Consider the following 22,456-nt stretch of genomic DNA (forward strand, 5'->3'; position numbering starts at 1 on the left):
ACCCACATGCAAATTGCATGCACTCGTTCAAGTCAAGTAGAAGAGCCAATATCCAATTTACATGCAAAAATTAAGTTTCCAAATACACAAAGGCAGACATAAGAAACAGCATGCTAAGTTTGGATGCACAAATTTTAACCAAGTTTCAGTCACCGAGCAAATCTTCCAACACAGCAGTACCACATTCTAATAGCAAATAAATATCAAATTAGTAAAATATTTGAAGGTATTCCAAGGGTACCATCTTCAATGAAAAGGATGAACTTTTTATTTTGTCTTTTTTTCCCATTTATTCCAACATAATGGTTGAATAATTGTTATAAACCAAAACAAATGAGCAATTGTCTAAAGATATTTAAAATTTAAATCCAAATTACACAAACCTGCATTTTGTAACAAATGTTGATAAACGGGACACTAATATAAAAAGTTTTTTTAATTAGTCTTTAACAATCCATTATTTTTCAAATAGCATGGCTGTTTAAAGCCACTGCTAAGTAGTTCAGGAATATATCACATTCTAATGAGCTACTAATGGGAAGAGAGGGCAGAAAATGGAAGGTAACACAGTCACTTACATAACAATAACCAAAATCCCTAACTGAAAAGAATAAAATAGTTTTAGCCCAAATATTCATTCCACTGCCTTTTCTTTCTTCTTTCTTTTCTTTTTAAACTGGAACATATTGGTATATTTTGCAGATGACGCTTTATTATCTTTTTCAGCATATACTGGAAGGTCAGAGACTCTTTAAAATACAGCTGCTTAAAATGGAACTCTGATTCAACCATACCAGCACAAAGACCTCTACTATCATTAAAGAAAAACCCAGACGTACATAGCATACAAATTCGACACATATTGTACAGCCATAGTAGAAAACCCTTTTAACATTCAATGTCCAGTTTAACAACCACTGCTATTCTTCAAATATGTTTCCGTTACTATTGATCACACTTGCAAAATTCATTAAACTAGTCCCATTTAAGTCCGGCACTTACCACTACCTAGTCTTAGAAGCAGTACATCCTGGAGTCTCCTGTTCAAGTCTCTGAGCTCTTTCATTTCTGACACGAGTGCCCCATACTCCTTTAGCTTCTTTGCCTGTTGCACAAGCTGTCTCCGCGTTCTCTCAAGCTCCTGTTGAATGTGTCTCATTTCTTCTTGTTGCTGTTGGTAACTCCTCAGCAATTCTTCATACAGAATCCGAGGAACTACAGCATCGTCCATGTTGTTCATGCCTTCCGAAGTCTCCATAAAAGCCTCCTCAGGGCTGGAAGTGTTACTGAGACTCATCCCATTCTGTTTTTCAAGGCGAGCAACAACTGCTTCAATGCTTTTGTGTGTACCTTCACTTTGTTTCCTCCCATCTTGTCTCTGCGTGTTACAATAAAAAATAAATAAATTAGGAGAGCAGTAAGATGTAATAAAATTAAAATTCTACAGACTTGGGAACCGTTAATATTCTTGTTTTCCAAAAAAAACAAGACAAAGTCTGCCTGCAAAAATGTTTTGCCTAACAGATTCTTGTGGATATACATCATAACTATCATGCATGCGTAATTCAGCTAAATGCGTACACAAACTTCTGAGGCAGTTAAAGGCCTTTCTTTCTGCATTTATGCAACACTTGCAACCTCAGTGTATATATATGTCACTTAATTCCATATATAAAGATAATTTCTTTAAAAAAAAAAAAAAGTGGATCTGCATCTCTTTTCCTTTAAAGTTTACCCCTAACATTTAGATTTCTGAGAGCAATTGATTTTCTGATAAGTAAGAGAAAGAATCAACTATGTGCTACGTTTGTCACCTGTAATGACATCAGAGATGAAAGCAGTGTACCATACAAAGCTCTTTTGTGAACAGAGGGCTTGTCCTTCCCACACTTTGGGAGACAAAACCTTCTCTGACTATTCCTCTAGCACGTTCACCCAACTGCCTGATGCAAATGACTGAGTTAACACTATGAGCAAACACTGAAAGGGAATTGAAAACACAGAAGTTGGAGACAGAATGTATCATCCAGTCTCATCTCCCTCATTAACTGATTTCTTCTATATTAGTACTGCATTGCAGAGGCTTCATGTCCTTTGAACTCTCAGCAGAAATCTACCTTCAGTCATCTGCACAAATCCTACAAATTAAAGCACACCTCTTTTCTGGGGCCTGGATAGTGGTATTAAAATGTGACAGTATGGGTAAAAGTCACTAAGTTTTATTGGACAAATATGGAAAAGGCATTTGAACTTCCAAGCAACTGCAAGGAAAGCAAATGTAGCTCATAGGTTAGAGACAAGAAGCTGACACTATCAATTCCCATACCACAATATCCATGAGTAATGTGGCAGAAAATGAGATTATTTGATGTCATGCCTGTTCCACGCATGTTCTAAAAAAGAAAAAAAAAAATGCTGGCCCACTATAAAGAAATGTACTAGTATCATTCCTGCAGCTGCAAAACACATGAAGCCACAGAGCAGTATTTTATTCTGAAGGTTGGCAGACTTTTAAAGAAATCATTTGATATCAAAAAGTAAATACATTTACATAGGGGGTTTCTGGCATCTGGACCTAAAAAGGCAACTGGCAGTTATAATGGAGGGATGCAGTCCTGTCAATTTGTCTTCTCGCCCACTGCCGTAGTTGGGAAGTCTCAGAGAGCCCCTTCCAATTCCAAACAAGCAGTGCGCAATAGGTCACAAGTGCCACCAAGAACAGCTGCTCGACATTCATGGAACTGGTGACTTTTAAAGCATTCTGGGCCAAACTAGAAGAGTATTGTTCCAAAAATCTCAAATGGTACTTAAACTGTGCAGACGGTATAAACAGGAAAATGTTCGATTGCATATAAATCAGGTTTTGAAAACTCGTACCCCACCGCCCCACACAATTTAACCCAATTTCACCAAACACACTGTTTTAAGGGGATCAAAAGCAGGCCTGGAATTCTTAAGCTATGACGTCTGTATATGCCCCAAGCATCTCCAAAACAAAAACAAAAACAAAAAAAAAGAAAAAAAAAAGAAAAAAGAAAAAAAAGAAAGGAAAAAAAAAGAAAAAAAAGGAAAGACTTCAGTACCTTACTGTGTCTAAGCTCCACATCTTCTTCCCCATAATCTGTAACCTCCCCAGCTTCTTCTACGTGATTGAGAGAGAGCTTGGGGATTTTAATTTTCTTCTGCATCACACTGTTCTCAAGGTCAGTTTTGTCCTCTAAAATGTATATTAAAAATAAAATTTTGTTATATTAATCAGTGTTCTTACTTCCAAATACTACATGACTTAGGCAAGACCAGTTAAAAAAAAAAACAAAAAACAAAAAACAAAAATACCTCCCATGCTTCAATCCCCTCATAATACTATGATCAAATTAATCCATGGCGTAACTCAACTGATGCCCACTGACAATTCTAGAGTTTCAACAAGGGATCAATCTGGCCAAACACAAGAATAAATATTGTAAAATGCCAAACTAAATTCATGTGAGTGATCAAAAGTGTCAATGAGGAGCTTGCACTATCACTATAATAAGAGTTAAAGATGCTGTAAATAAAACAACTTTCTAAAAAACATCTGTATTGCTTTAAATTATGTTTACCAACAGTACTTTCATATTCATAATCTGTTGCTGCAGTTCAAACTCTGCTTAGGTTTAAAGTGAAAATAAACTTGGTAATTCATCCTATACTCTAACCATCATCTGTCAGCAGTACAGACCTATTTGCACACGCAGCAGATTCTGCTGTTCTGCAAAGAGCAGGGCTAGAAAAGGGGATGCTGCAGGATAGGTTAAAAGGGCATTACAGAAAAGTTGCGTATGGACCAAATCTCTAACGAAACTACTATACAACCCCTATTTCATTAGTTAATGGTACTAATCCTTTCTCTTTAGATACACAAAGCCAATGAATGCTTAAATTAATCTTTGAATCTTAAAAAAAAAATTGAAGTAAAATACTTTCAAGTCTGAAACATTCTAACACATCTCAAGATTAAATATTTCAAAACATTATTCTGAAAATAAGTTTGAAATACTTCAATATTCCTGAAAAGGTGCAGAGGGGACAGGGTATCAAGAGTGTAGTCTCCCCAAATGTGCCTATGATCTGTAAAATTCCAGCAGAGCAGACAAGGTCTTAAAAGATTCACAAGCTTGGCTACCTGTTCAAGACACCGACAAGGAGAAATGTGTTTAAAGTGGTGTATTCGTACACTGAAATCTTATGAGGAAGAAAACACTTTGAGTCTTCTTATCCACCTGCAAACTGTATTTCAAAGTGTCCCATGAATATTTTTGAAAGTGCCAATGAAGATGGCATTTGTGAGTACTTAGTTGCATTGACTTTTGCTTTTTCAAATTAGCATCTCTCCACAGGACCTCAAAATGGTTGGTGTTGACAGTGTAGAAAAGGGAAACAAAGGTAAATCACTGTTTAATGAGGAGCAAGGCATTCATTAGAAATGAATTACACAGATGAATGCAATTCATTTTGTTACAGATAGAAATGGATCTCTTGTAGGCAAATGGTGATATTACAGCCCAAGGCTATGTAAAGAGAATAGGCACAGAACATGCAGAATAAGACATTAGACAACCTGAAATGAAATGCAGATGGTAGCAATAAATAGTAAGACAGATGCAAAAAGAAACAGATAAACAACAAAAAACAGCTAGGCTTATTTTAGATCATTCTCCATTCCCCAGAGCATCACGGATGCTTATCCCAGTAAAACAAAAAGGCAATCCAACTGTTTCAGTTTTGAAAAATAAACCCCTACGTTTTCGTTTATCTGGAAAACGTAGGTTCATCAGAAAAGTGAGATAACCCAATTCTACTGTCAGAGAGCAGAGAATAAAATAAGAGAGCCCTTCTTAGAAAAAAAATACAAATTTACAGACTAAAGGACAGGCTGATGGGTATTGGTATCTTCTTGGAAGGATAGAAATTTAAGAATAAATCAATCCACATTGAATAAAAAAAAAAAAACAAACCCAACTTTTTCGGTGACTATATATTTGGGGGTATCCAATAGATTGAGGAATCATTTGCTAAAATATGTTCTCACAGTTCCTTAGAGGAAGAGCAGCACATGCATATTGCAGAGCCAGCTCCTCTAGACTGCTTTGCCAAATCATCTTCCACAGAACGTGCAGATGAACTCCTTCTACATTGAAAGAATGCAGATCAGTTTCTGTGCTCTGAAATAACCCTTGGCCTCACAACAAGATGGACACAATCCAATTACTTCACATAGTTAAAATTGTCTGCTGGCAACTAGCTGAGGTCACCAGTAGCCAGAACCCCATGCAAACTGGAAATGGACACTAGCCGTCCTTCCCATGGCCAGGGAAAAGCAAGTCTTGAAACACTGATGGAAATGGGTCACAGAGGAGTAACTGCATGTGCAGACTACAGTGGAAGTTGGCAAATACTTTCCAACAAATAAAACAACATTAAAATAAAATCAATTTCAAAGAATAGAAATAGTTATCTTTTGATTTTGGCTTTTTTATTCTTAAGTCAATTTATAAAGGTTAAGAACACATTTTATGCACTGAACAACAGAAATTAAAGAAAATACTTAGTTTGGGGTCAAAGAAAACTATGCAAATCATCTGAATTCTTCATTCCCTCCACTCCCCTCCCAATTTCTCAGTTTGCCTATGAAATTTATGTTTGCAAAACTTCACTGGTGGACGGAAGGTAAAAGTTTGTTTATATGCCTCATTACAAATGCTTAGTTTGTACATTATTGGTGTGTAACCAATGTTTGGCAAATCTCTTCATTTGACTTTCTGATTTTACTGGTTATCCTGTAAATGAACCAGTATGTTGAAGAAACGAACTCTCTTCTTCCCACACAAAATTTGAAGAAACAACAGTGAAAATGAGTTTAAACTAAGTTAAAGCTCAGGAACTTTTAATTTAGTCAAGGAGCAAATAATCTTATGTTCCTCTGCCTTCCAACAACAATACATATAATATTTTCTTACATACGTTCTAGACTTTGTAGGCCTGTTTATACCTAACACAATTCATCCAGTGTGTTGGATATGAAAAGGCCTTTTGTTTTTCTTTTTTTTTTTTTTTTTAAAAAAAGTGCATTTCTAACCTCTGTTGTCTTCTGCATTAGCTGCAGATAAAGCCAGAAAAATCTCATTCTGAATTTGAGGCTAATGCTGGAGTACTGGCTCTTGTTCTGCAAATATTAATGGAATTTGGGAAGGGGAGGGAGGGAGAGAGAAGAGACCAGGGGGAGGGGTAGGAGAAACATGAATGTGCATTCAGAGCAGTTGTTCTTAGGACTCTCTGTCTGTTGTTGTGCCAGCCTACAAAAGACAGGTACAAAAGAAGAATCCAGCAAAAAGCAAAACACGCATAATTTTGAGCCAGAAGAAAACCAGGATATGAATCAAATGGCTGGACAAGCTGCAATTCAGTGCCTGAAGCTACAGAACATACTAAGAGAGAGAAAGGCAGCCCTAGAAACGTTGTAGCTCAGAGCCTCATTTTGTAAAGACCTGAATCATTTGTCTGGACTTTGTCTCCAGTCATTTAAACCTTGCTACAAGTTAAAAATTATACCTTCCCTTAGGTGACTGTGATCAGACTGTCATAAAGTTGTGTCTATTGTTTTTCCTATATATGGAATAAGTGGCTCAGTGATACTGGCTATGGAGAACTAGCACTTAACACGCCTAATTAGGTACTTGTAACAAAATACGCAGGGTAGAAGCACAATACAAGAATGAACAGCACTGATTCTCTCTGTTCTTTAAGAAAGGACATTCTGCAAGACACATGTAAATTAGGAAAAATTGCTTTTGTGCACAGTAGCCATAATGCCAGAGAACACAGTATTCTGTGATTCCATATACGGAATAAAGCATGCTGGAATAACTGCATTCCAGGAAAAGGTCTGACTTGGGAGAGATCTTGCCAGTTCACTCCACAAGGTACTGAAGTACAGGGCTCAAGAGCCAGTGCACATGATAGCATCTCTCCCCATACGGCCACCTACCAAAGTTGTTCGGGTAGTAAGAAGGGAACTGCTGAGAAATTTCAGATCGGCTGGGAAGACATTTGGCCTCAACAGTGCTGAAAGAAAGAAAAGCCAAAAAAGCAACCCTGAATTAGAGAATCTGTATCAGCTAGCAAAGGATAAACTGTTCCTGGAATGTTTTCTTCAGTCAGGCCTTCGTTTCAATGTCAGGATGGGTGGATCCAGGCCAAAAGGTAATAGCTTTAAGACTTGAGCAGCAGGGAACTGAGGCAGGCAAAGTGACTTCAACAGGGCAGGAAGCGACTTGGTTAAATTCAAGTAGAAATATATTAGTGCTCTAAAATTGAAAACCCTATCATGGGATGTAGAATAAAACTATGGAAATCTCAAAGTCTCCTTAAAACATTCCTTACCTTCTAATTTAGAAGTAAGGTCTGAACAAACTAATCCCTTCAAAAAATAGTTCAAATGCTGATTTTTTTTTTTTTTTTTTTCCACCTTTGGAGAAAAAGCTGGAAAAATAGAGGAAGAGGGCTCCACACTCCAAATGGATGAGGGATGGCAGGTCTGGGATCAGTCCAAATAAGGGGCTTGGCAATGCTATAAATCTTACAGTAATAAAACGAAAGAACCTTGAGCAAAATTCATCCTTCCCCTAAGCCTTCAAAAAAATTCCAGCCCTTGTGAAAAGTGATATACTGACAGATGAAAAAATTTACCATCGCCCTTCCCATTTCCAGGCATATACCCAACACATATGGACAACACCTGTACAAGATTCCCCACACACTGCTGCACTGAACTGCTTTGCTACTGATTTAGCAACTGTAGTTTGCTTCTACAGAGCAAATAACATTACCTACGTCGGCAGGTTTTGCATCGGTTGCAGTTCATGAAGTAAAAGACACTATGAACCAAAGAAAAAACCCGCAGCCAAAGGTGTACTTGGTGCTTCGAAGCAAATACACACACCAAGCATGACAGGGCATGGATTCCTAAGTGCCACTTAAAACACAAATAAACAATAATCAATATTGCTGTGACTGAGAAGGAAAACAGCATGATATTACCAAAAAAAGAAAAAAAAAAAAGCCACCTAGTTTATTTGAAACTGGAAAAAAATAATTACAAATTACTTTCTCAGCTAATTCAACGCAAATATTAAAGAAGGACTTTAACAGGAAGAACAGAAGAGATTTCAGAAAATGTAACGATCCTGCAGGCTCAGAAGATATTCAGGATACAGAGGAAGAAATACTTGTCTTATATAAAACATCTCTGAGCTAGTAATACTCCGAGATTAAGACCACTACCAAAGAAGAAAAAACTCAGAATGACAGTAACAGACAACACGGGATAACGAACAGAACTAGCAATGCAGAACTTGTTTGAAGAGGACAGGTGCCACCAAACTTTATGCTAAAAGGAGGAGGTGTGTGCAGAAGAGGGGTCAACCAGGTGCTGGGACAGTCAATTCAGGATTTGGATAGTATAATTTACTATCTTGTTTTGCCCTTTTTTGCAGGCTAGAGGAGAGATTTGTTGGAAGGACAGAGAAAAAGAGGATTACAGAAATGAACATAAGGCACAGTGAAAACACTCCACGAACTATATTTAGTTGGACAGAAAGGTAAAGCTGGGTGTAAGCAACAAAAGAGATGAAGCGTAAGAGACAGCAAAAGTTTTGAGTTGGGAATGGCAGAAAAGTTTATTCCCCCCTCCCCACCCTAAAATCAAGAGAAATGGACAAAAACAGTAGGAAAATATGTTGGGCCATCCTAAGCATAAGCTGAAAAAGATTTCTGCTAAGGATGTCAGAAAGGGAATCTGACAACAAATTTAAGTGAGAAAAGTTAGGAATAAAAAGATAGAGCTGAGAGTTGCCATCACCCGGGCTAGTATCATTTCCCAAAAATTTACTAACTAAATAGTCCTGCAGCACTTCCCCAGAAAGAGAAAATGACAACAACACACAAACAAGTGACTAGAAGAATGTCTTCAGAGCAAAAAGAAGAGTGAGCAAAGAAGTCAGGGAAGAACAACATATCAAACAACACTGTGACAGGCAAGGCCAATAAACACGTGAAGGTGAAGACATGCTCTTGAGGAACTGGCCAAAAAGGCTGTTAAATCTTGTGAAGTGAATTTCAATCAGGTGTAAAGAATAGGAAAGAGAGCAAAAATAATTCTTAATCAAATTGGGAAAAGGCAGGATAGAAAGGTCTCAAACTACCACTTGACAGGTTTAGAGATGATGGGTAAGTAGGATGACGTGCCAGAAGCCTGAATCTAGGCTGCTCACTGATGATGGAGAGAAAGCCACACCTGTTCTGTACAAAGGCACTAAAGAAGGAAGAGAAAGATTAAGGAGCCAAACTCCTACAAAAGCAGAGGACAGATTATATAAACAACTTTTACCTCTTAAGTTCTGTCTGAAGGCCTACATCAAGACTGTCTCTGCCTCATTAATATTCAATAGAATAATACAAGTAAATTCACAGAGCATGGACCTGCTGCTGCTCTCACAAAAAACAAGCCTACCATGCCAGCAACTGAAGCAACAAATGTTGAGGTCTAAATGCACACCTTTTCCTCTAGTGGAACAACAGAGAAATTCAGTTTAATACTGCTGGGAGTGAGTTATTGATACAGACCCCCATTTGTAGTCAAATTTCTAATGCACATGAAGACATTCAAGTATTTTGTCACATTCTCCTTTTGCACGTGTTCATTTATCAGCAGATTGTTTAGACTTACTGAGCATCAGCCCATACGTAAGTCAGACCTGTGCTGCAAGGAAAAAAAAAAATATATACCTTCTTTCTCAATTTCCATTATTAATATGAAATCTACTTCTTAATTCAAAAGTTAATCATTTTTGAAGAGACTTTGTATTAACTAAAAGCAACATGGCTCAAAACTAATACAGCTAGAAATAATTATTATTCTTTTATTCTTTGTCAGCAAAACTCTCCCATTTAACTTCTAGTGGTTTTAGAAGAGTGCTTGGCTGCAGTAGAAACTGATGGAGCTGGATGATCAAGTAAAGGCAAGACATTACGCTGAGAAACAGGAAATCATGCTCTTTACAAGTCTGAGGACAGTTTTAATCCTGGATCCAATATTTACTTAAATACTGACCTTGAATAACTCAACCTTTCCATCTTACTGTCCCCATCCAACCCACTGAAGTGTTGTGTGGATTTGTTAATATTTGTACAATACTCTGAACATGCTGAACACAAAGGATTATAGCTATTATGGAACAACTCTCTTAATCCTTTCTGAAACGAATACAATAATACAATATTATAATTTGTCCTGGTTTCAGCTGGGATAGAGTTAATTTTCTTCCTAGTAGCTGGTATAGTGTTATGTTCTGGATTTAATTAAAAAGAAGAAACCCTGAAAAGAAGTAGGATGTTAAAATGCTATCCTTTAAATCTTTCCTCTGTACCTGCATATGAAACTCAACTATGGGAATTATTTTTCAAAAGTTTGAACATGATAAATATTTTATAAAAAACTATTTATAATAAAAGCTATTTCCTTCTTTAAAAGTTCAAAAGTTCATTTAAAGAGATCATCAGTCTCAATGACAGCTACAATTTGTCAATCTGGCTGCCCTGACCAGTCAATCTGCATCATACTGTAAAATTATATTAGGACCAAACCTTGATTATGACTTCGTGATCACAAAGGCCACAAAGCCATGGAGATATCGCCTACCAGCTATTCAGCAGATAAAGCAGATAAAGCAGCAGCCTACAGGGAACACTCCAGGAAGCCTCCTCAACTATCTCTGCCCAGGGAATGAGCTTGCTAATGAAACAGTGGGTAGATTCATGCATTTTTTAGTTTACATACAAAAATTACAACGTGGTTCAGCCTCTACTATTTTTAAAGGGTTTCTTTTAAAAAAGCAAATAATTGACTGACTGGCACTTAGGCAATCCACTGGAAAAAAAAAAAAAGGTTTACTGTTAAATTATGAATACAAAAACATTAACTTACATTTTTCCCCTTTTCACTCCTCTGTGAATTTTAGCATATTTTAATTAGTAAGTGTTAGTTACCATAGCTACCATAACTATACTATCTTTGAAGTCAATTTTATTAAAATCCTGAAATGCATACTTTTACTGTATCGTTGTTAAGCTTACGCAACATATACAAGCATAAGCAGTGTTATGCGGTGCAACATACGTACTAAGACCAAGAGAAATAACAACAGTGTGTGTCACCTGTATGTCTTTCTGTCATAAAAATAAATAAATAAATAAGTGACTTCTGACTACTAGGGTGAAGCAAAAACCAAACGTGACTGAGGAACAAGCAGGTCAGTTGAAAAGGGTTTAAGACCAAAAAAAAAAAAAAAAAAAAAAAAAAAAAAAAAATTTCCTGAATAAGCACAGTGATACAGGAAAAGAGAAAACTAAATATAAGGGTAAAATCTTCTTGCGCATATAAATCCCAGCTTTTTAATTCCTTTTTACTGCCACTTTATCCTGCTGATGACATATAACCATCACCACTACCATAAGGGTTACTCTAAGCCACTACTTACTAGCCAGTTTTAAAAGTTCCAAAATTTTTTTGCTACTGCGATTTAAGCTTTGCACAAATGTGCCATATTAAGACTTCAATGCTGAACAAACAGAAATGACACACAAAAAAAAACCCACACCAAAATTGTGCCTTTGTATAACTCCTTCATATCTCAGATATGCTCCTACAGTAGAATTTAGAAGCGGGGGAAAAAAAAAAAACCACCCTTCATCTTAAGAGTTAAAAATAACCAGAAATGGATAAAACTCAAAATGAGTGTGAACTTTAGCTGTAAATATTTTTTATGAATACTGCCACACTTGCATTCAGGATTATATTTAAGAGTGTGATGTAGTTACTCTGTTACACAAAATGATTTGGTGAACCTCTCCCTACAGCCAGATCTTTCACCTGGTTAAAAGGCAACACACAGTAGCATGCCAGTTAAGTATCTGACAAAGTAGGCCATACACCTCAAATATCACAGTAGAAAGTTAAAAAAAAAAAATTAAAAAATCATATTTTGAACAAGGTTACTTCAGCACTGCCTAACCTGCTGGGCTTACTTTCCTTCAGTGACCGCAAGACCTGATGCACAGGTACAGCAGACAGATAGCACAGTTAGGAAGAGCTGGACTTGCTGCTCAAAGGCAGTGACACACAAGCTCATCCACAGGTACTCCAGAACTATCCCAGAACAAAAAAAACCAACCAAACAAACAAAAACCCCACAAACAAACTAAAAATAGCCTGTGAGAAACCACTACCACTACTGGAAGGTCTCCTACAGCCTCCTCCTGGCACTTCCTTTACCCAGGGCAACACCTGGGATCACCCCAGAACCAGTTGCAGGGGTTTTGATTTTTTTTCCTGGTGCCATTTCTCCCCATGTCCCTGTCACACACCATATGAGTTGCATATCACGACAGGGGACAGACCTAGAGCTTTCTAGGAACAAAGAAGTTGGCAAATGCTGTCCCTACCACAATAGTTCATTCAGTCCACAGACTGCCCTGGGAAAGGAAACGAGACATGTGGACTACACACGAACCCAGGATGGAGCATGGGTACACAGTGACGCACAGCTGTGACCTGCTCTACCTCCCCAAGCTGTCTGAATAGTGCAAGGAGGAAAAAAATGCACAAAGCAGCACAAGACTACAGAAATACCAATAAAAGCTTTAAGTTCGTGTTGCACATCAAGACCACTTCCTGACTTAAATTTTGTATGTTCTTGATATAACTTAAGATCTCATCTTGTAAATTTTCACCTATTCCAGCACTTGACAAAGGGTCTTTCCTGCATTAGCTATCCATAGCAAAGAAGCCTGCTTCAACTTCTTAGTGTGTATCCACCCTCAACCTTACTCAAAACTCAGTCCTAGAATTATTTAATTTAAAATTGTTCTGGGAACAGAGATTTTACATGTTTCTGAAATACACAGCAAATTACTTCACCATGAGCTGTACAGGCTTTTTGAAGATTTTTTTAAATCACCTAATCTATTTTATTAAGACGTGGAGTACAACATTTTATAGAGGGGCAAGAAAGAAGATGAATGCATGCAGGTATTAACACATCTGCTGTGGCAGCTAGGGAACTGCTGCGAGAATCTGACGGAGATGCGTTTGTTACGATTGTGTGGGTGGGAAATGTTGAGGGCAGCAGCTAGAGAGAACAATTATTTAGTGCAGTCAGTGAAGAATGCCTCCAATTAGAAGATAGTCACTATTAACTTGTTTACAAACATAGCCTGAAGTAGTGAACTTTAAAAAGTCCCTGAACCTCAGTTCATCCCACCTAACACTCATCACTTTGCAAAGCAAGAAAAGGCTCCAACAGGGTCATCTAAGGACCATGCTAGCTCCTGTAAGGCGCACATGCTTCTAGACAAAATTCTGCTAGTGACAAGCGTGAAAAAGTTGCAAGTGGCACACATAGTTCAAGAAGAGGGACCAGAAAAACAGCTTTTCAGCATTTTGAGAAGGGGACAGAAAAGAAGAAAAAAGGAAGGGTGTGGATGATCAGAAAGACAGACTCAAACTCCTCCTGAAAAACCGTCTACTGTTTGTATTCTCAACAAGACAGACCAGTTAACATGCCACCTCAAAAAAACTGCTATATAGTGAAACTCTAGTCAGCTGAGCTATATTTTCCATTCAAGAGGTAAATAAAATTATTCCTTTATTACTACATAACTTCAGTTGCCTGTTAACCAAACGTTGAACTTGTTCCGGCACAAAACATTCATTTTAACATGCCCTCTATGGCTCGACGGTCTAGAACTGTCTTGAGTTGGGGGTTAACCTTTCTGGTTTGAGTCTCTGGCTAACTTTTGAAAAAATCAAAGGTTGCCAGACCAACTCATACCACCACTATCAGCAGTTCCCAACCATATGCACACAGAGACAAGAAAAGCGTACAGCTTCTCAGAGTTCATCTATCACTCTGCTGTAACACTACTACATATTACTTCTTACTGAAGTATGCAAAAGACGACTATTTATCTCTTCAACATACCAAGACTATCAGAATTACTTGATGTTCTGAGCATGCCCAGAACACTTCCCTTTTTTTTTTTCTTTTAAAATTTGTGATACCTTTACAGCACTGCTATCTCCTCTGCAGCAACAATAATATGCCTCACAAGTGTATGGGCTTCCAACCATCCAACCTAACACAAAGGATTAAAGAATTGCTTATAGACTCTCTCAAATGTTTCATGAACTCTTCATACAACCAATGCTCCAAATAAAACTTGGTACTATGGGCATGAACACATACTTATCCCTGTGTGAACTCCTACTTTTCAAGGGTAAAAGCTTGAGAAGTAACTAAATTTCTTTAAACATAACAGGAAAGGAAAACTCTTTTCAAAAGAAAAAAATCACGACTCTAATATGGGCCTTGTACCTGTGTTCTTCCTCTACTCCTTTTTTTTTTAGGTCGCTAAAAAGGAAAACCAAGTGGATCTGTTTCTCAGACTATGATTAACTCCCACTGCGTGGACAGTGTTTAATCATGAAAATATATATAAATAGGTACAACTCTGCTTACTTGAGCAGCCTTGTTAAATCAGTGTAAGAAAAGTGGGCACCATTTGCTCTTACACCAAAGTGTAAGAGAATACTGTGCAGGCTCAAAAAAAAAAAAAAAAAAAAAAAGATGACTTCCCCCGCCTTATTATTTTTTGTTGTTTGTTTAATTTAATACCTGTACCATGACTTTAATCCTGAAATCTGTTCCTAATGGGGAATACTTGGACCAAAGCAGTAAATCCTTAAAGTCACCGATGTACTAATTTGTGCAGATAAGGGTTCCTTCAACAAATTCAAAATCAACTATGTATATTTTATATATAAAATCAACTCTAATTTACCTTACTACTAAGGTAGGCTGGGATCCTTTAAAAGGAAAAGTTCTGTACTAGTACGTGAAACATTACTGTAGGCTCATAGAATTATTTTTTAAACTAAGCAGTTTGCATAACATCAGAGTTGTAACGTTTGCCATAAAAAGTTGTCATAATCTGTAAAAGTAGAGTTGGTGACTATAAACCAAAAATTGTGCTAAGATGTCTTCGTGTAAGATCAACTTTGCTCCCCGAGGTTTTTAACCATAATAAAAACAAACACCAATATTAGAATTTTGGGGAGAAAGTGACAACTTTAAAAGTAAGTAACCTTTTGTATACAACATACATTTAATTCAGTTACGGTATTTTTACATGGTGCAGGGTGGAAAGAAGCACCTTAGAGAAGTAAGGATTCATTTGGTGTTCAGGTGAGAAGTTCTCCAAGCATGTAAATTACAGACCTGGTCAGATATATTGAGATGTGACAGATGTAATAGAGATAGCTGTATGTTTCTTTGTATTCCTGGCTCATCTGCAGAGTGTCCTGTAGAAATTCAAATCTCTGGGGAGCAATTAGTACAAATCACTAATAGAGGTAACAAGTCTCGTTCTCTGGAGGAAACAGCATATATTGGTTTGTTCTGGTTCAAGTGAGATGAAACAAAGGGAAACTGTACAGAAGTGCACTTCTAGGTACGTACAGACTCTGTCTGGAACAAGGGAACTGAAAAAGTAGGTGCACTTTCTGCTGGAAAACTGAGGCAACCTGGTAGGCTCAACATGTGAGCAAAATGCCTACTACTAAATATTGCTCTGAAACAGTTTAGTTATGTTGAGATGAACATGAGGAACAGAAAGGGCACTGCTGCTGCAGTTCGCCAGTGAGAAAGAGGAAAGTGAAGTCCAATCGGGATGCCCTTGAGAAGAGGCCAAGCAAACCCTGAACACTGACGCTGCTGGCCTCCACGGATGTGATGGGTAACTTGCAAGAAATACTTCACATACCAATTCTCCTCTGCTGTAGACAGGACAGACAAAACACAGGCTGGCATAGGACCACAAAAACTTAGTGGGAGAATCCACTCCTCTGGTAGGCTATCTTATTAGTTCTCCTGAACTCCTGGAATTGCAAACATTCAGAAATTGGAAAAGCTTTACAGGGAAATGACATACGTGTTTGCCTGTTTCTTGTTCTTTCCAGTCATTTGTTTATGGCTGCTACTGGAAAGAGGATAATGGTGAAAGTCACTGTCTGAGTCAGGGACCAAAAATGGACCACCACCAGGCTGAACTGGTTTAGGAACTGTTATTTTCAAAAATAAAAAAAAAAAATTAAAAAATACTACTTTTACATGACTTTAACACCAAGTTACTCTGTTTAGAGATCAGAACTCAGCGTTAACTTCTCAGAACTTGATACTAGACAGCAGAGTTTTTTAAGCCCATTCCACGTTTGGGGAAACAGACAACCAGTATTTCTCCCCGAGCAGAAAAGGCAGGATCAGAACCCAATGTCCTCTTTGCTACCCAGACTGACATTTCAAACGGTCGTCGCCGTCTTTCAACAGCCTATTGGGCAAGTCCACACCAGCCAGTAATTTGCTACAAACACCACACAACATCAAACTTCCTTTCTATGTCAACTCTGACTACAGCAGGGTGTTTTCTGTGGCTGCAAGAAAACTAGGGAAAGTCTTCAAGGCAACATGCTGGCAAAGAGCTGTGATGTGGGGACACACATAGCAGAAGTACTCTCTCCCAAGGGCTGAACTCATTTAAATGGCCAAAATGTGGGTGGGTTTATTAATATACACTTTAATTGGTCCTCTTAGCTAGAGAGATGTTCGTAAGTTAAACATGAAACCAAATGTAGCAAAACCAAGCTTAACAAGCATAATACCTAAAGGTCTGGTTCCACTCTTGCTTTCCAATTTGTGAAGTCACTTAAACTAACAAAGCGGACGCAAACCAGTACCTCTCTTAATTTGGCAACATGCTGCCAAACTGCAAAGGTATATAAATGACTCCATGCACTATAAATACAGTGTGTATGAAAACCTCAACTTTTTTTTTTTTTTTGAAGTTTCTGATTCCCCCCCCCCGCCGCTGTGTAACGATGGGTACTAACTACTGCGGGTGGGCTCACGGTTATTTCGGAAACCCCTCCGGAGGAGCACCAAGCCTCACAGTTCCCGCAGGAACGCGGCGCTGCCCGCCCGGCAGCAGCCACCCCGTGGGACCCCCCCCCCCCCCCCTCACGCCACCCCCCCAGCCCTTCCCGGGCCTGTGGCCGCTCAGCTCAGGCCCCACCGTGTCCCGGGAGAGGGTGGGATGGGGTGGGATGGGGTGGGAAGGGGTCCCCCCCCCCCAACCCGCACCCCGCGCCCTCCGTCCTCCCGCCTCACCGCGCCCCCCGCCCGCCATGTGCCGCCCGGGCTCTGAGCATGTGTCGGCGCGATGCCGCCCCCTCCCCTCCCCCTCCTTCTCCCTCCCTCCCTCCCTTCCTCCCCCCCCTCAGCGGGGAGGGGGCGGCATTTGGGGCTTCCCCCGGCCCGCCCCACCTTCCCCCGCGGCCCGGCCCGGCCCGCCCTCACCTGCCAGCGCCAGGATCTGGGCCTTGTGGAGCAGCAGGCGGTCGCCCCACTCGCCGGGGCTCTCGTCGTCCTCCTCCGCCTCCTCGGGGTTGCGGTAGACCGTGTAGACCTTCTGGTTGTCGAAGTCGAGCTGGGACGTGGGGCTGAAGTCCTGCACGCAGGAGACGGGCAGCGCGTAGCAGACGTTGTCCTCCAGGAACCGCACAAAGGCGTACATGGTGCGGGCGGGCGGGGCGGCCGCGCCGGTCCCGCGCTCCCCGCTCTGTTATTGTTCCTCAAAATCCGCCTCTGCGCTCGGCTGAGCTCGCCTGGCCGCGCCGCCAGCCGGGCGGCCGCCAGCTCCGGGCAGGCGCGAGCAATCCAACGCGGAGCGACGCGAGTCGGCTTTGCCGCGCCGCGAAGGGGCGGGTGGGGGACGGGGACGGGGCCGGGCGGCGGCGGCGGCGGGCGGCGGGCCGCGGGAGGAGCAGCAGCCCCCCCCCCCGGCTCCCCCGCCTCGGGCCCATGAGGAAACACACCCCTTCCGGCGGCCTCGCCCTCCGCGGGGCGCGGGCTCGCCTCAACCTCGCCGCCCGGCAGGCCCGGGCCTGCCCCGGCTCCCCGGGAGCGGCCTCACACCTCCGCCGCGGAGGGCGGCGGGGCGGGCGGCTGCCTCCCTCCGAGAGGCTTTCGAGGGTACGGCCGGGCGGGGCGTCAGGCCGTGCTCGCCAGGCACCTGTGTGGGAAGGGAGGGCTCCTCGGCCGCGGCCCGGGCTCCCTTGCACAAGCTCGTCCCCGGCAAAGGCCCCGGGAAGCTCTTTTCCCGAGTCGAACACGCCTTAACGCCCGTTCCAGGGAAACAGGCCGCCTCCCGGGTGTGTGGAGGTGGCACCCGGGGAGGTCTGCTCCTGGGCCGGGGCAGCGCAGAGAGAAGGGGTAGGGGGGAGCCGAGGGAGGCTATGGCCACGCGAGGGGAGGAGAGCAGATCCTTGGTGGCCAAACGACGCAACGCAGGACCCCGCGCTCATCTGCCAGGTATCGACGGAATCTGAAGATCGGTTTTTACCTGAAGGTCTTCAGGGTAACGCACAACTACCTGCGCTCAGTGGCGATTGCTGGAAGAACACAGAGCTTCCCTGCCCTCCCCCGAAACAGCACAGAGAGTTGAGAAATTCTGTGCAGGTGCCCAAGGACAAAGGTTGGAGACCGTGCCATTTTTGGCACAAATTCCCAAGCTTTTGGAGACGCTTCCAAACTGAGTATGGGTGTTTTGAGCTTCCTGTGTGAAAAAAGAATAGCGTGGCAACATTGCTTACGGTTCACAGCAAACTCTTATCTGTGTTTCTAGTGCTGAGGTCTGTTTCACCCAGCCAGTCTTAGGAACAGAACAATAATATGTGGAGACTAATTTAAAGGAAAAAAAAAAAAAAAATTGCAGGATGAGTAATAAACAAGAGAGGGGCATCACTGGTTTTCTGTTCGCAAAAAGCCAACACAAAATGAAACCAAAATGTATTGTCTTTTCTGGTTTGCGTATCTCCAAGCGTTTGCAGTACGATCTGTACCCGTTACACTGAGTTTAACCACACCAAACTTGTTTTTCCTAGTTATCTTTTATAGACTTCTTAGTACGTGGGAACAGACCACAAGCTGGAAAACCTGAAGTAAAGTTTTGACTGAGCACGCACAGGCTGCCCAGAAAGCTTGTGGAGTTTCCATCCGTGGAGATAACTAAAAAGCCATCTGGACACAGTCCTGGGCAACCTGCTCCCGGTGGCCCTGCTTGAGCAGGGTACTGGACAAAGTGACCTCCCGAGGTCCCTTCCAACCTCAGCCATTCTGTAAAAGTATCAGAAACTTACAGTTATGCCCGGGAGAGGTCTGTCTGTCTCTTAAGCAACGCATGAAAACACAAGGAATGCATACAGGTATAGTTAAGCTGATGTAAATATTTCAGTAACAAGCTGTAAACTTCCCATACAATAATGGCAGCTTTATTATTTTAGCAATTACAGAGTTTTGCAAATACTTCAGTTTAAGATTGGGGAATTAAATGGCAGTACTTTATGTTAACAATAAAGTATTGCCAGACTGGTATGTAATTACAGGCAAATATAAGTCTGCTACAAAGTATGGATGACAAATGTATTCTAGTAGCTAGGCTGCAAGGGAAATGAAATTCCAACAAAGATTGTGTTGCTGATCAAACAATAACAGCTGCCGTAGTGCTCCTATCTCCTCTACCTCGTGTTACGGTGGAGGTAGAGGGAGCTGCAGAAAGACAACAGGACATACCGGTAGCTGGAATTACTCTGTGGACACTTAAAATTATGTGAAGGACAATTTTGTCCCACTAAGTTCAGCGGCTAGTGAGGGATTCGGTACACTGACTCTTACCGGGATTGTATTTTCTCTGCAGCTGAATTCTATTAGCAACATCTAAGACTGCTGTCGAGGGAAAGGAACACAGAGAAATAGAGAAACTGGAAATAAGAGGGGAAATGAAGAGAAGCTAAGGACTCAAAAATTGGGTTGACTTAGAAGGGGAAAGATCTCTTCAGGTACCAAGGAGGCCTGGGTAACTTGCCCCAGTGAAAGAAAACTGAAAGACTTCATGTGAAGGCAGCTAGCGTCACAGTGGGTTTTTTTGTTTGGGTTTGGGGTTTTTTTGGAAAAGGAACACTAGGCTGGTATTTGCAACATTTCACATTTGAAGGTTCAATTACAGCAAAGGCTGTAAAGATCTTTGATCTTTGTATCAGCAGCAAAAAAAGGTCTCAAATCTTTTGGAAAGGCTGTTTCACAGTTCTCCACTGAAGGACGTTTTTGGGAACAGATTAAGGGTCGGGATGATAAATGCGTGTTTACACTTGGTCTCTGGCACACACATTGAGCCAGAAGGCATTATAATGCTAAAGAATTAATAATGATCCCATACATATCTCGTCTGCCTACAAGGAACAGTGTTAATTTCTGGCTTTAACATCTATAAATAATCTGCACTGGTTAGCTGTGAAGCTGAGGAAAAGATCCAATTGAGCACAGAATGAAACACAAGTATTGTCACGCCTTTCTCTTGGACCTTTCCCATTTCTACTAATGGTTAGCCAGCTGTTTTAACACTGAGGTTAGCTTGAGGTTTAAAGATGTAGAGCTGTTTTAAAGGTGTAGATTTTAAAACTCATTGTTAAGGGAATTACTGGATCCTCACCAGATTCAAATCCTCTAGCAATTCCAGCCTTTTAGGAACAACACAACCCTGCTGAGAAGTAGATTGTCGTACTTTCAAAATACAAATGAAGCCTCAGCTTAAAAAGTAAAAGTGTCGCTCCAAGAGTCAGGAAACCACAAAGCACGGTCCCAGCCCTTGTGGGACTTGTGAGTGGCTGTTTCCTGGAACACTACCTATATTTTGCTGCTGTTATTTTTCTTGAAAAGTAAAAAAAGTGTTAAAGCAAAAGCTGATGCCTGCTGCTTTGATGTGCACTCTGTGTTTTCACTTAAAGATACAAAGTGAAAAGCTAATAGTACCAGTAATAGTTATGCAGGCGCTAAATCTCTTTCACAGCAACACATTAAAATTAGGCTCATCAGTCATATTACTTCTATGTTTAATACGAAACCCTCAAGGGACACCATATTGATTTTAAATCTACTGATGAAGAAATTCCCATTTTCTTTTACCGTTCAAGTGGAGGTGCTTCACTACTACCTGACTACTCAGCAGTAACAGTACACTGGACTACTGCTAGGTATCCCTACACATTCAGTATGCGGTTTAGAAAACTATTGTTTTCTTGTGAATTTTTTTATCCTCCCAGTAGTGGATTTCTTACGCAATTGTTTTCAAGCTCATATATACCCTGAAGGAAAGATACAGTCATAATTTTTTAGGTAACACTGTATTTTAACAATGGCATTTAAAGTCATAAAGCTTAAGGAATAACTCAAATAACAATGCACAAGAACTGAAGGCTGCTCAGAGGTTTATGTACATACATGCATACAATCTACTCACAATCTGGTTAATTTTTGCCAAGAATATGATCAATAGGGTGGTCAGAAGATACCTCCGTTCCATAGTATCTCATTTTTTATCTTATGATAAAGTGCAAGATAAAGTCATTTCCAGGTGTAAATGAATCTTGCTCTGAACGAAGTCATATACAGCTTCTAGGTGTTTTGAGATAGAGTGAGTGGTTGGAAGGGGGGGATCTGCTAGCTAGACAAAGAGACCAGGGCAGGCATTCCAGAGGGTCGTTCCCCTTTAGATTTTTAAATAATTTTTAACTCTCAAGACACTGTTGCCACACTCTGCTTTCAGTGTCACAATGATGACATATAAAATTCAAACAAACAAAAAAAGAGGTCCAGGTCCTGTATGATCCTAGAAGATGGACGAGAAAATATTTGTGTCCACATACAATTTCCGAAGCACTCCAATACCAAGAGAATAGTATGGGAACCTAGATTACATAGATAAATTCTTAAGATTTAATCTTTTGAAATCTATGGCCTTAAACCATCCTCAGAAGAGGAAAGGCATCACTGCAAAGCTATTTAGTCCCAATTCCTGAGAGTGATCTAACCTTTCTTGGGGCTGAGGATAATACTCAATCATCTTTTACATTAAACTCACACGTCCTAACAGAATATTCTTTCAAAGAAATGAAACCTAAGGAACACTTTATGGATCCATTCGCATAGGAGACACTTATTTCCCAGCTGGTATATTCTGTAGCATGAAAAGGTAATGATTAAGCCGAAGTGACCACTGGAGAAGGCACTTTCCTCACTGTTAATGACTGGCTGGAAAAACCAAGGGCCAAAGAAAAAGCCAGACAGTCATTAACTGCTGAAAATTCCTGACCTAAAGGTCATTATTACTATTATAAAACTGGAAAATGAGAAAGTGATTATTTTCTTTGGGTTTTTATATGTATTGAAAAGATAAAATTCCAGTGTCTGTT

At 40.5% G+C, this 22,456-nt stretch overlaps 1 protein-coding gene across 8 annotated transcripts in view; it reads right to left on the bottom strand.

The window, feature by feature from the left end:
• Nucleotides 1–22,456, bottom strand: part of BEND5 (BEN domain containing 5) — a 979,469-nt gene that overhangs the window by 379,676 nt on the left and 577,337 nt on the right. For 3 of the 8 annotated variants that reach the window (XM_030032517.1, XM_030032522.2, XM_030032516.1), the window contains exons 7-8: nt 3,084–3,217; nt 1,003–1,378 (exon numbers count right to left, since the gene is read on the bottom strand). The exons of 2 other annotated variants lie outside the window; for them this stretch is intronic. In XM_030032517.1, the coding sequence (XP_029888377.1) occupies nt 1,003–1,378; nt 3,084–3,217 (510 nt within the window). Of the gene's footprint in view, nt 1–1,002; nt 1,379–3,083; nt 3,218–17,507; nt 18,143–22,456 lie in introns of those variants that run through there. 3 more of the 8 variants (XM_030032523.1, XM_030032518.1, XM_030032524.1) reach the window with 3 other exon arrangements.

This window comes from Aquila chrysaetos, chromosome 12 (genome assembly GCF_900496995.4).
Source record: "Aquila chrysaetos chrysaetos chromosome 12, bAquChr1.4, whole genome shotgun sequence".
NCBI classification, from domain to species: Eukaryota; Metazoa; Chordata; class Aves; order Accipitriformes; family Accipitridae; genus Aquila; species Aquila chrysaetos.